This window comes from Carettochelys insculpta, chromosome 5 (genome assembly GCF_033958435.1).
Source record: "Carettochelys insculpta isolate YL-2023 chromosome 5, ASM3395843v1, whole genome shotgun sequence".
NCBI lineage: Eukaryota > Metazoa > Chordata > Testudines > Carettochelyidae > Carettochelys > Carettochelys insculpta.
The window spans coordinates 105011800-105026097 of NC_134141.1; the positions used below are offsets into that span (position 1 = coordinate 105011800).

Here is a 14298-nt window from a genome sequence, read left to right on the forward strand (position 1 = left end):
CGGCTGGGGGAGGCTGTGGACTCTCTGCTAAGTAGCCGAGTGGCCCCTGAATCTCTCCTGGGCAGTTGCCCAATCACAGAGCTTACAGGAAACATGGCTCTCCAGCTCTCTTCTAATAGCAGTCCAAAAGCAAAGCATTCCTATGAATAATGTGTCCAGCATAGGTGACCTGGGGTAGCACTTAGGAGGTGCACCAGCCCCCCAAAATATTAATGCTAAATGGGGTACTTTCAGATGCCCTTCTGCCCCTCTGGGTGGGCCTTCGTACAACCCAGACCCCATGCAGACATGCGTTGCCCAGAATATCCATGTGCATATGATCCCTTCACTGACTGAAAAAGTTCTCAGTTAAAAAAGAAGAAGTACAGTTATTGTTTTAGGCAGAAAAAATTCTGGTCTGCACTTTGTGGGAATTCAGGCATGCAGTCCTCAAGTGGTCCTCTGTAGGATCAAGCTGTACTTAGGACAAACCCAGTGTGCTCTACCACAGTGGTTCTGACTATGTTGGTCTGGCTGGGCTTGACTCTCCACACTAGGCACTGCAACCTCCAGGGCTGCAGCATAGCTTAGGTTTGGCTCTGCCTCTCTGGACCATATTTGTGTAAGCAGAGTTGTGACTAGGCTCAAGGGGTTTCAGTGCCACTCATTCAAATGTGACCTACTTAGATTCCTATCATCATGGCAGCTGGGCCAAACCTGAGTGGGGCTCAGACCCCAGGAGTTACAGTGCTTGAAGCAGGGAGGAGAGTGCACTTTGTTTCTCTTTGACCTCTGCCTCTTGTAGTCTTTCAGACTGTGGTAGGTGTACCATTTGCAGTTCAGTGCATTAAATGTTAATTTTTTTTTCTTCTTGTTAATGAGGTGTTGCTTGTTCCCTTGTGCAAATAAATATCATAAGTATGTTCTACCCTTGAAATCAGGTCATATTTCAACCAAAATATGAGAGATTAGAGAGGTTTCATCCTCCTCTGAACAGTTACACATTACAGTTACACATTCATTACACATTAGCTGTAATGAATTTCTCCCATTAAGAAAATCTTTTTGAAAGCTGCAAACTAGCAGTAAACTAATTAAGGAAACGTTTTCCACACACAAGTCAAGTTATAAGTCTAATGACTGATCATGTGGCATTTTATCTAGAAAAATTCCTATTGTGATCCACCAAAAACAGTAACTATTTTTGTATTTTAGGGCATCAAAACTAAGCTTACTCACTCTATAGTAGATTTGTTGGGGGAAAAAATCTAATACAGTCATCAGTGACAAACTAATAAAACTTCTTCCAAATTATGTTGTAATTTAATGGAAATTATAAGGCAGAACTGAGTTCTAAGTGTCACATCATACTGAATATTTTTCAGATTTTGTTTTTGTTTGCTCAATTTTGGGGATACCCTGATTAAATCTGTGGGGCTGTCATGGAATCAGTGATATAATTCTATTTTCTAAATAGTTTCTCAGAACTGATATATGTTTTGTACAAGTCACATGAAAGCTTTTATTATATTGTTCACACATCTGTTCAAATATGAACTAAAATAAACTTAACTTTCATTAACATTTTTCAGTGGGAGGTTGTATTTTTTTATTTTTCCTCTGTCACATTTTTCTTTTTAATCTTCTTTTTCATTCTTTTCATCTATGGAGTCTCAACATTTTCTTCATGTGAAAGTGGTTATTTGAATTCTGGAGAAGTAATGGTGCATTAATGAGCTCCTGCTGGGTAAAAAGTACAGAATTTCCTGAAACCCTATGAGTTCAAATATTTGGAGTGTGTTTGAAGATCTCCCCATTACAGAGAATTTGAAAGAAATCACACAATACCAAGCTCTCATAAAACTATTTTTATTGAAAATACGTCTACAAAGTAATGGTTTTCAATCCACACTGGCTGCATTCAAGTGCAGAGCCAATGAGACACGGGAAATGGAATCTTTCTATAGTAATTGATTTCTGTATGAAACAAAGTTAGTAAAAAAAAAACAAAAATCACAAACTTTGTGACACAACTCATTTTTCTCAACTTATGTCATAGAAAGACAGCCATTTACATTAAGTCTTTGCAGGGTATTTCCAAATATTCTCAACAAAATTAAATTGTTATTCCATACATTCTAAAGTTAATTTTTATAAACACACATTGAATACAAGAGCTATATAAAATATCTCTAATTACATATCTGAAGACTTCTGTCTGCTTTCTAGGTTTTCATTCTGTTAGCAAGGAAAGTTCACACTTTATCACTTTCGGTCAGAGATTCATCTAGAGCTTTGAGGTGATTAAAGCACTGACTGCTGAATACTCTCAGCTTCTGCTCAGTTCACTCATGAGTTGTTTCTACTCAGGTTGACTGGGCTGCTAAAATGAGCAGAATTTGTTACTTTTGGGGGAAAAACCTGCCTTGTTGCTTAAAAATTGGAAAAAACTGCTTTCAATCATCACACTCAGGCTTTTACTAGTTACATTGACATTTACACAACAGTCTCAGAGGGGTAGTCATGTTAGCCTGTAGTTTCCCCTTTCCCAAAAAAATCTTAGTATTCTTATAGCACCTTAAAGACTAACAATTTTATTTATTAGGTAATGAGTGTTCGTGAGTAAGCTTTAAGGTGGTACAGGACTGCTTGTGTTTACACAACAGTTCTTATAGTCTTGTGAAGACAAAAGTTACAGGTGTTCTCGAATGTTTGGCAAGTTTGGAAATTGTGGTATGACACAAGAATATCTCAGGTCGTTCTCTCTCCCTAGTTCAGAACAAAACGAAATATTTTCCAGTAAAACAGACCACTCAGCCAATTTTGTGCTTGTGGATTCAGTTCCTTACTCACCTGTCTCTAACTGCACCATAAATCTTTCCAATTTGACTCCTACAATAATACAAGGAGCAGAAAAGGAAAATATATACAATGAATATTTTTCATAAAAGGGTCTCCTCTGGGAATAATCTTGAAATGAAAAAAAAAAAGCCATAGGATTTGGAATGTATTTCTCCCCCTGCCTTTTTTCTTTCCTTTTTTGTGACTTGAAGGCTATCTAAAATATTATTCTTAACTTTTTCTTATTATATTTTAAACATTTATTAAATGTATTTATTATTCTGCAGTTTATACATATATATTTTTTCTAGTAAGTAATGGAGCACCCATTAGTTTTGCTTTCTAAAAGATTATTCTTTATATTTGAGATGCTGTTGCTGGCAAACCCACAAAGATATGGGAACCTCACAGTGGGAGTAGGGAATTTCCTCGCCTGTGTACAAGAAGGTGTATTTGGCTAATAGTTTTATTTCATCACTCCAGACTAAATGATGAGAAGATTTCCATTTCTGAAAGTGACCTCTTGGTCACAGGACTGCCAGCAATGCAATTTCAGCACACAAAGACAGGTTTAGAGCCCCATCCAGTTAGATTCTGAGCTCCTTGTGCCAGGAATGAAGTACTCTCTTACAAAGTGCTGGTCCTCTTTGCTATATTCACTTATTTATTTATTATTTAGATTGTGACTGTGTTCACATTGTGCTAGGAATGACACACAAACAAAGTACAACTTCTGTCATATAGAGCATACAGTCCAGGGCCCTGATTCTTCAGGTACTTCTGCGAGCAGAGACATGGAAGTTATGGGGACTTCTCAGGTCAGCGAAGATGCACGTATGCATAAGTGCACTGGTCAGTGGGTGTTTAAGGTGCTAAGAACTTGTCAAGAACTGTCCCTCACTGACCATAAAATGTCCTGAAATTATCATGAAATCACCTTCTCAGAAATGACATTTCAGCTCAGCTGGTAAAAGTGCTGATTGTGGGTATTTGTTTAAACTGAACATCTATTTTTTTAAAATGGAAAAGTCCTCTTTTTTGTTATCCAGCAAGTAATAGGATAAAGATATAACATTTCACCAGAGGGGAAACAACTCAGTCCTGTTAGTTTCCTTATTTGGATGCAGTTATCAAGTTAAAATGTTGATTTGTGTGCTTACTGATATTAAGAAAGGGGGAATAGGTATTTAAAAAAATAAAAACCTTTTCAGGCTGCATTATCTATTGTGACTTTCCAGTTTACAAAAAGATCACATTTATAGGATTGAGTAACATATAGACTGGCTTTTTTTTTTTAATGATTTAATAGACATTCTCTCTCTTCTCCTCCCCAACATAGTTAGCATATCTCTAGCAGGACCAGTATGATAACGCATGAATTATTTTTTTAAGGGAGGCACAAACACATACCTTGGCCACTGCTAATTCAGGATCTTTTTGATGAACTCTGTTCCAATGCTATCATATGGGAGAAAGGAAGATATAAATGGTCTTCTTGAAAACAAGATATGAGTGATTGTAGAAAATATGTTTCCCACACTTCTAGTGTTTGGAATCAAGCCTGGTCTATCCTACATCTTGGTTTCACTGTCTAATGGTTTTTCGTTCTCATTTTCCTGTGAGATCAATTGGTACGGTTTTTTCATTTCATTCTCCTCTATCACAGAATTACCCATCTCGGCATCCTTATTCTTCAACTCATGCCGTGACAAATGCTCAACAATTCCTGCACCGATGGAGTCACCCAAGACATTTGTAGTGGTGCGGAGACGGTCCCTGTGGAAAATAGTTGAGTTAATCTTGTTTTTCCTGCTTGTTTAAGTGAAACAATCAGAGTCTGGATTAAAATAGCTTTTGAAAGTAACTATGAGATGATCCAACACTTCTATGTTTATTCATTTATCTGAAATATTAATATTCAACTCCATCTAAGTTGAAACTAACAAGTATGTCAGAAATCTAAATCGAAGGCAGTGACCTGAAGCAATGTTGCTAGCCAATTCAAAGGGCAATATGGCTGCTGTGTTATGAGGTGATACGAGCAAAGAGGGCTTTTGGCAGCTCGTGTTTGAGGACTTGTATGTTACAATAAGGCAGGGGTAGTGATCTCATGCTACCTGAATTGACTGAACGTTGCTTTCTTAGCTGTTATTCCCAGAATGAATATAAGTCATTGTAAATAAGATAGGGTGAGAATCACGAGTGATGTAAAGGGCCAGAGCTAGGGCCTTTATACCATGTAAGTCCCCCAAATGCTTTCACATAGAGACTGCAGACAAGCACCCTGCCATAGGGTGACTGGCCACTTTAAGAGCAGATGGGCACACTCATGCCTGTGGCCAATCAGCTGCATTTCAGTGGAAGTTCTAAGTGATTTCAAAGGGAATTAGGCACTTAACACTTTTGAGGAACTGGATGCCAGTCCGCACAAAGGCCAGCAAGAGATCAGTTGAGCTGGAGGATGGCAGGAATGGTTTTGTATGCGTCCCTATATTAAGGGAAAGATCTGGAGTGGATAAGCTGTGAAGGAAAAGCATCTGGAGTTCAAATCCATTGTGGGCACAAGAAATATTTTTTGACGTTTTTGCTTAAGGTTTGGTTCAACTGATTTTCTGTTATGGAATTACTTTTTCTTGGGCTGGTGGACAGCCCAGCAGCTTACCTGGGTCTGCAGGGGTGCAAATATACTTCTTAAATGCTGTGAAAGTCTTGCATAGAAGGTGACGATAGTAAAAGGCTGGAGGAAGGCCCACAGAGGAGCTACTGAGACATGTTTATGTAAACTTAGCGGCTCACAACACACCCCGTAGGCTGGCACAGTGGTTCTAAGCCATGGATCCACGGGGTCTGAGGCTTGGAGACTGAGTTACCCCCCTGCTCCCATGCACTCAGGCTGGAGTTTGATAGCATGTTGGGGGCACATCAGAAAACAAATATCAAGAACCCCATTCTAGCAGACACAGAAGTGGGGAAACAAATGAATCAGCCACAGTGGTCAAATGATTGTCCATATTCAGATGGCTGCTGAGGCTAATATGCACATTATTCAGATCCCCCTTCAATTCACCCAGTCTTAGGGGAAGTACACAGACTTTCACTGGTCTGGACAGTCTGAAGTGTTTGGATAAATCAACTCTGAGTTGATCCTTTGAATTTTCAGACTTCATGGTAAGGTAAAACTTTATTCTTCAAAATAACCATATTTACTAACTATTTTCAGTAATGGAATAAGCCAAATCATCAGATGCCTTGCAGGTTCAGAAATGATCAGAATGTACCTATCCAGTGTATTTCATAATATCCAATAGCCCTTAAGGACTTTAAGAAATACTCACAAGAACCAGTCCACTGCAATGATAAGAGTGATGTCCTCTGTGGGCAAGCCAACTGATGTCAACACAATGACCATGGTGACCAGTCCAGCCTGGGGAATTCCTGCAGCCCCAATACTGGCAGCTGTAGCTGTTATGCTATGCAGAAAGATGGCAGTGAAAAAATAAGTCAGCATCCAAAAATAATTCTTACTATTTTGTAAATACTTAACAATATGCAAAGATCAGTGATTTTAGTATGAATACATACTACTAGCTGCCCCAGGGATAGAGCAGCAAACCCTTGTGCTAGGCACTGTACAAACACAGAATAAAAGACAATTATCCCAGTTGTATAAAAGGCTCTTGAGAAAAAACCTTAATCAAGGCAAGGCATTTGGACTGGTAGTTTTCTTTCTGATTTTTCACACAATTTCATATTGTTGGAGAGGCATATGGTGCAGAGACCTACGGGTTCTTTACAGATGAGTTTGAACTAAATCAAACATCTGCACAGATGCAAACATTTGTAAAAGTATAGAACCGGATCCAGTAGGGATGACAGCAACTGTAGGCCCCAGGGCAAAGAGGGAGAGGGACCAAACTCTGCCCCAGAAGGGCTGGGGCCAAAAGCAGAAGGGGCCAAGGGCAGTCAGCCCTCAGCACGGCTGTTGCAGTGCTCCAAAGGCTCCCAGAACCCCCTTGGCCTCCCCCTCTACCCCAGGCCTCAGAGGGCCTCTCTGGAGCCAAACTTCATTGTTAGCCCTTATTGTAATAATGGGTCAAACTGAAACGCTGTATCTAAGCACCTTTTGGGCTTTAGAGAAATTTGGATTTTATTCTGAATTTTCTTGGTCTCATCTCGTCTCTGTTTGAGAAATAATCAGTATCTTATGAAGGAATTAAGATTTATAACACAGATTTAATGATAACACATAATTTATCATCCCTATGGAATATTGCAGAACTTAATCTAAAAGACAGCACACTATCCATATAATCCATGGCAAGTTTCATATATGTACTAGAGAGCCAAAATCCAGACTAAAAATGAGCCACGAGGGTCTGAAAGCAGAATTTTCTCTTGTGTTGATTGCAGGACAGTTTGTAAAACCAGAAATGTTCCTTACAACACAAAGTTAATAATGAACAAAGTCTGTGATTTGTCCAATTAATTATATTCCCTTAGCGTAAGCATTGTAACATGTTACTGTGCTGATTGCTTATGGGATGTACTTCGAATGCAGACAAATCATTAATAGGAACAATTAGACAACATTGACCGCTTTGCTATGTCTTATAAGCTGGGGATCAATAACACCATTTCTGTTCATAGAGTAAGATATCATATATATTATTTTTATTCTAAAATATTACAGGCTCCCCCCCACCGCCCTCCAGCACTGTGCAGGCCCTGGCCAGTGCAGGGCCTGGCCCAGCCCCCTGACGGAGCTCCCTCCCTTCCGTGCCAGCACATGGCTTGGCCCAGCCCCCCAAGGGAGCCCTGCCCCCGCATTGTGCCAGCCCTAGCCCCTTCCCTGGCTAGTGCAGGGCCTGACCTAGCCCCCCCACTGAAGTCCCCCTGCAATGTGTCAGCCCTCCCTCTCTCCCCGCAACCAACATAGGGCTCAGCCCAGGCCCCCAGTGCAGCCACCCTGCTGCACTATGCCAGCCTCAGCCTCTCTCCTGGCTAGTGCAGGACCCAGCCCCAACCCTGCCCAGCCCCCTCAACAAAGCCCCCCCACATCGTGCCAGTTCCAGCCTCTTCCCCAGCCAGCACGAAGCCCAGCCTAGCTCCCCAACACAGCCCCCCTCCACATCATACCAGGCCTACTCCTTCCCTAACCAGCACAGAGCAAAACCCCTCCCAACAGAGCCCCCCCCGCACCATGCCAGCCCCACCCTTCTGCTGACCAGGGCAAGGGCCCGTCCAGACCACAATGGAGCTTCTCCCCAACCCAGCACAGGGCCTGGCCCATACACTTTGAATTTTTTCAGGCGTAGGGAGCCCTCAACAGAGGGGCTTTTAACTGGCAGAGTCAGGTCTACACAACCTGTTTAACGCTGGCAGCAGCCTCTGGCTATGCTAATTAGCCCTGGGATTATGCTAGTGAGCAGTCATTTGCAATTGCAAAACTGCTCATTAGCATGAAGCTGCCTGGAGAACAGGTCAATGTAGACCTAGCCTTAAAGTAAAATACTTCTTAAATGATAGCTATTGGTAACTCTCTTAAATACTATCGTCAATTATTCACATCATTGGGAAAGCTGTGTTGAATCAAAGCATACACAAAATGCCTTCTGTACCTGATTGTGATAATCTGCCCAAAATTCAGTTCAAAGTTGTTAACCTGTGCAATGAAAATTGCAGCCAAAGCCTCATATAAAGCAGTCCCATCCATGTTAATTGTGGCTCCCACTGGGAGTACAAATCTTGTAACACGCTTGTCCACTCCATTATTCTCTTCTAGACATTTAAAGGTTATGGGTAGGGTGGCAGAACTAAAACAAGAAAAAATGACAATATAAACACACATACACACACACACATAACAATCTTCTGTCTTAGAGAGCAGTAGGCCTGAAGTAGTGTCCAAAACCACAACAAATTAGTATATGACAATGAATGTATTTAGTTATATCGGCCTGTGTAGTTTAGCAGACCAACAGTAGTACAGTGTAGATTTCTCAGATTTAGATATTGTTTAACTTTGTGACCAGAGTAATCATAGTAGTACCTCCAATTATATTTGTAAATATCTTCATAGGAGAAAACTACCTTTTCTAATGCCTCAGGGTATTTGGGTATATTAAAGGCCCTCTCTTTGACATCCATGGGAGAGTTGTACTAGGGACTGCAGGACTGGAGAAATTTTGGTCGGATTGCATTTATAATTGTGCCTTAAAATTTCTTAGCATACCTCGAAGATGTTCCCAGAGCTGTGATCAGAGCCTGCAGAAGTCCTCCAATAAATACCCATGGGTTCTTACGAACAATCAGGAAATAGAGCAGTGGTAGAACAATAATAGCATGAATGAGCAAACCAATGATAACTGTTACAGTGTACATGGCAAGCTGTCCACCAATCACACCCATATCTTCCATCTCAACAATTTTCCCAGCAATCAAGAACAGGATACCAACAGGGGCATACCTACAAATAAGTAAGCAAATCAGTTTGTACAAATGTTTGTTTATATGCTAACATACTGATATAATGACCACAAACATCCTGAACCCAATTCAAAATCCTGGGCAGTGGTAACTCAACTTGGTGAAGACTACTTCAGTGGAGACTACCTGCCTCCTGGTTTCCAGCGCTGCATATGTTTAGGGAAAGAGATACAGCCAGGAAGCTGTTAGGTTTGGCTGATGCCTGGTTGTTTCAGGTCATAGGTAGAGAAGCTTGGAGCCTGCTTTTATGATGGAGACTGTGCATAGGGTTGGGGCTTTGCAAAAGTAGCTTAAACCACATTGTGCCAAATACATTGTGCCAAATGTATTGTGCCAAATACAACTCAGCCAGAGTGGAGAATCTAGCTTTGAACACGTGAACCTGCTGCTTAAGGTACATAAAAAAATCATCTTAATTGGAGCCAGACTTTTCACAGAGTCTTATTGAAAAAGTCATCTGTCATTTCACTGCACATATGTAAGATAGTATAATTTGATTATCTGATGATATCTAACACTTCGCAACCATCAGACCGACCTTGAAGTTTTCCTCTTGTACTAATTCTCACCCCATATTTTAAATTCCCAGACATTTCTAATATAATACCTAAGAAAACACTCATGTTTAGAAATGGGTTTGTGAAAGGCAAAATGTTTGAAAAAATATGAGAAAGATAAACCTCTTTATAGTTTTACTCAAGGAGTTTCCATGACACTGGAGATAGATGTATTTATGTAAGATGATATGCTGTAGCATCTGAGGGAACACGTCATCTAATGAATAAATTGTTTTATTAGGCCTCTGACCAAGAAATGTCGCATCTTAGACTTTTTGTAAAGATTTCAAGGTAACTTTTTTAAGCAGGGATTTCAATTTGATTTGTCTGTAATATAACATGCAAAACTAATAATTATTCATGGGACAATGAGCATTTGTGAATGGCAGTGCCATTAATATGCTATGCACATTACACAAGCAAACAGTGTTCTGAAAATAATGGATGTATTGTTGGTAAATGGGATTGTGACATCTTTCCTTTTCTACACATTTAGAGGGAAGGAATGATAGGAATTAGGCTATGATAAGATGATCTTTATATGCCAAGCAAGCTGTGCTCTGGACTGTAAAGTATGTATTTACTGCTTAATCATAATGCTCATAGAAATTATTCATATACATCTAGAGATAACTATACACTGAAATGTTTAGATTCTCTTCAGATTAATCAGTGTGCAGAACTAAATTTTCAGAAAAAAATCACGTATAGTTAAACAGGTATCACTTTTCAGGACTGGATTCTCAGAAGCTATAGTCTGGGCTAAGTCTAATGAAATAAATGTAGCTATACCAATTGCCAGTAGAAGAAGATTCTTAGAATCATAGATTTTTAAGGCCTGGAGAGACCATGATGACCTCGTTGTCTGGTTTGAAGGAAAATGTATGTAGTCCTTCATAGGTGGGAAAGGCTGCCCCCCTAGAAAGACTGTGGAGTATGAGAGTGACATGCTGCAGCAGCTTCAGACCAGACCAATGTGGGGATGCTGACCCCTCTCCTACCCCCAGTGAGTGCAAGAGAAGGGTGACTCTAAGTGCGGGAGAAGCCCTCTTCTTAGCTGAATTAGGTGAAACAGCACCAATCCTCCCACCCACATGAAACAGTTAAATACAGGTTGCACCTCCCTCATCTGGTGCCCTCAGGACCTGACTGGTTCCAAATGAGGGAATTTGCTGGATGAAGGGAGATCCCCTGCTGCCAGCTACCCCATTTGCAACCCACCTCACTGCGGCGACCTCTGCTTTTGTTCTTTGCACCAGTTGAGCCCTGGGGACCCTTTATCTTCTGCCTGGACCTCAGCCACTGCTGGGTTGACACCAGCCTGGCCATGCTCAGGCTGCCAGTCATTGCTGCAGAGGCCAGCTCCATCTGGGCTGATGTACCAGGTCTCAGCCCCAGCTCCATGGGAGCCAGATGCAGCCATCGCCATGACTCTGCAGGCGCCAGCTCTAACTGTGACTAGGCCACCAGCACATCCCTGGCCCTTGTCCAGCCCCGTGGAGGCCAGCTCTGGCTCAGGCTGGCTGCTGCCTCCATCTGGGGACACAAGCCCAGCTGACTCCTCTATCACTGGGGTCTGCCCAGCCCTCCCCCACAAGCCTCCCAACCCAGGGTTTCTGGTCCAGTAACACTTGTGTTTCTACCAGACGACAGTGGTTGATGGACCAGAGAATGCCGGTTTTGGGAGGTTCAAATTTTCAAGCTTTTCATGATCTGCTATGGGGATTGTACCAGGAGTGTGTGGAGGAGCGGGAATTTTTTTTCCCCAAACCACCAGACTGACCAAGGTAAAGTAGGTTTTTTCACTTTCCCCACAATGGGTAGAGAGCTTAGTTTGGGCAACCACGAAATGGTGGTTAGGCTATGATGTTGCAACTCATCATGTAAATGTAGGGTGGATGGCTAATGCAGATACTCCTGAGAGGATGGATAAGGTGATAAAGTGGATTGTTGCACATAAAATGGATGGGCAAATGATTAAAAGGTGATACTTTTTAAAGCCATGTCTAGATGGCTGTTTAGCACAGTGCTGCTGCCAGCAGTCCTATGCTAATGACAGGTCATGAAATTGCAAATGGAAGACGGTTTGCAAACTCACACGACTAATTAGCATAACTGTGTAAGATTTTGCTGTCAGCAGGGGGCGTGCTGGCAGTACAGAAGCTGTGTGGATGTGCCTCTGCCAGCTAAGCCCCTGCCTTTGTCACCAGACCCTGTGCTAACAGGTCATCTAGATGTGGCCTAGATGAAAAGAAAGTGGGGATGCAGGTTTCCTATGCCTGGCATGTTAGGGAGTCAACCCCCATCTTTTATATAACTCCCCTTCATCTATATTTGTTGGGGGTTAGGGGAAGTGAGCTCCTGCCAGTGGATTGGCTGGGGACCAGGATGGGTAAAGGAGGAGGGCTGATAGCAGCTTCACCTCCTGCCCCTGGGCATATGTAAACAATTATGGAATTACTTGCCTTATACACTTTTATCTGTTGGGTGCTCACTGACATTTAGGACTAATTAAACTACAGTCAGTTCTCCTATTCTCCTTCTAGCTTAGCTGAAAAAGTAAACTTCTAATCTGACCTGCTACAATATACAGATCCTCAGTATCCAACACATGCTGGTGCTGAATTTTCAAAACATTTGGAAACAAGTTAGCATAGCATTTAACAGAGGCACTTACCACATGATTAGCGCTACCAATTTCATGATAGCTTCGTTAAGGCTATCGAAGAAGTCTCTTAATGGCTGTCCTTGCTCCTTCATGTTTCCAATCACCAGTCCGAAGCTTATTGAGAAGACCACCAGCCCCAGTGCATTCACTCCATTTACAGCACCTGGAACAGGGATCACTTCCTCTTTCATTCGAGTTAGGGTTTCCATTGCCTCTGATACATTGTTTATTATGGAAGGCACAACAGAAGTTTCATTGGGTGGAATTGCTACTCTAAACATTCTCTTCTCATAGTTCGTTTTGAACTTTAAAAAAAGGAGAAAAGACAGAAACCAGAGTGACTTAGTGCAAGAACAGACAAGTATACTCATTTATCACTGTCATGTGAGACAAGCAGTATTATGCCCCCAGACTGAGACGTCTTTTGATTTATTAGTTTGTTGGATTGCCAACCATTGAGGACTAGCCTGGAGTTCCCAGGACTTGAAAATTAATATTTAGTTAAAAATTATGTGATGTGATGAAATCACCAGGAGTACATACAACTAAAACTGGCAACCCTAGTTGTTTGTTTTATTTTTAGGGATAAAATAAAGGTTTAGGGTGAAATACTGGAGCCCCTAAAATAAATGAAAAATGTGCATTGACTTCTTTGGGACCAGAATTTCATCATTGTTTTCAAGAATTCAGGTTAAATTTTCACAGTTACGATTAAAACTGTATATTTTTCAGACATGATTTTTGTGACAAAACTGACTTTTAGATTGTGTTTTATGGGGTACTTTATATGCTTTTAAACTATTGATTACAGTAACAGAGAGGTAGCCACAGCAGTCTGTGTCTTAACAAAATGAAAAAGCAGTCATGTAGCACTTAAAGACTAACAAAATAATTTTATTAGGTGATTAGCTTTCATGGGGCAGACCCACTTCTTCCAAGTTGCGTGGGTACTTTGAAGTGCCCATGGCTACACGGCATGCCAGTGCTTCGAAGTTTGCAACTTCGAAATTGCCGCTGTGAGAATTAGCCTAATGAGCTGCTGCATATTCATTACAGCACCTCATTATTATTCCGTGCTCACACTGATTACCATGCCCCCTTCAAAGAAGGGGGCCAGTGTAGACAAGGCTCATTACTTTTCTTTTTTGAAGAACTGAAATTAGGACTTTTACATAATTTTTCCATGACAAAGCAATGAATTTATCTCTAATAATTTGCTATTGAGTTACCTCTTTGTTTGTAAAATAATTCTGTTTCATGTGACCACTGACATTAGATGGACAAAAGAGATTCAAGTTCTGAGCACTTTCCATATCTTTGCTTTGAAAACACTATTCCCAAATATATTCATTTCTGTTTTTCCCATGGTCATTTTATATCCAGAATATTTATATCTTTACCAGCATGGCTCTATCTTACATACACATCAGGAACCTAATTCCTGTTTATGCAAAGTAATTTAGGAACATTCATCTGATTGCACCCAATGGTACTTAGTCATCTAAGTCACTTAGGAGATGTTGATAATTTTACCCCAGTATACTTACACACTGAGAATGAGGATCAGGGCCAAAGAGTTCTGTACTATTATTCATAGTTTAAAACTATTGCAAAACTTTTGAAATTTCTATGTGAAATGAATGCACAGCTGGCTAAGAATTCTTGTGTCTAAGAAGAGCAACCTGTGTGCAGGGGAAGTAAAAAGAGTCCAACAAGTCTGAGATGTGGTTAGATTCCATATATCACACACACACATTCTTGGTACAC

General features: G+C 41.0%; 1 protein-coding gene across 5 annotated transcripts in view; it reads right to left on the reverse strand.

Moving 5' to 3' along the window:
- Window positions 1–4391: 4391 nt before the first annotated feature.
- Window positions 4392–14298, reverse strand: part of SLC1A3 (solute carrier family 1 member 3) — an 84476-nt gene continuing 74569 nt past the window's right edge. For 3 of the 5 annotated variants that reach the window (XM_074994316.1, XM_074994315.1, XM_074994313.1), the window contains 5 exons: window positions 12541–12836; window positions 9053–9286; window positions 8439–8633; window positions 6156–6290; window positions 4392–4596 (listed from right to left, as the gene is read on the reverse strand). In XM_074994316.1, coding sequence (XP_074850417.1) covers window positions 4392–4596; window positions 6156–6290; window positions 8439–8633; window positions 9053–9286; window positions 12541–12836 — 1065 coding nt within the window. The remainder of the gene's footprint in view (window positions 4597–6155; window positions 6291–8438; window positions 8634–9052; window positions 9287–12540; window positions 12837–14298) is intronic. The other 2 variants (XM_074994317.1, XM_074994314.1) reach the window with 2 other exon arrangements.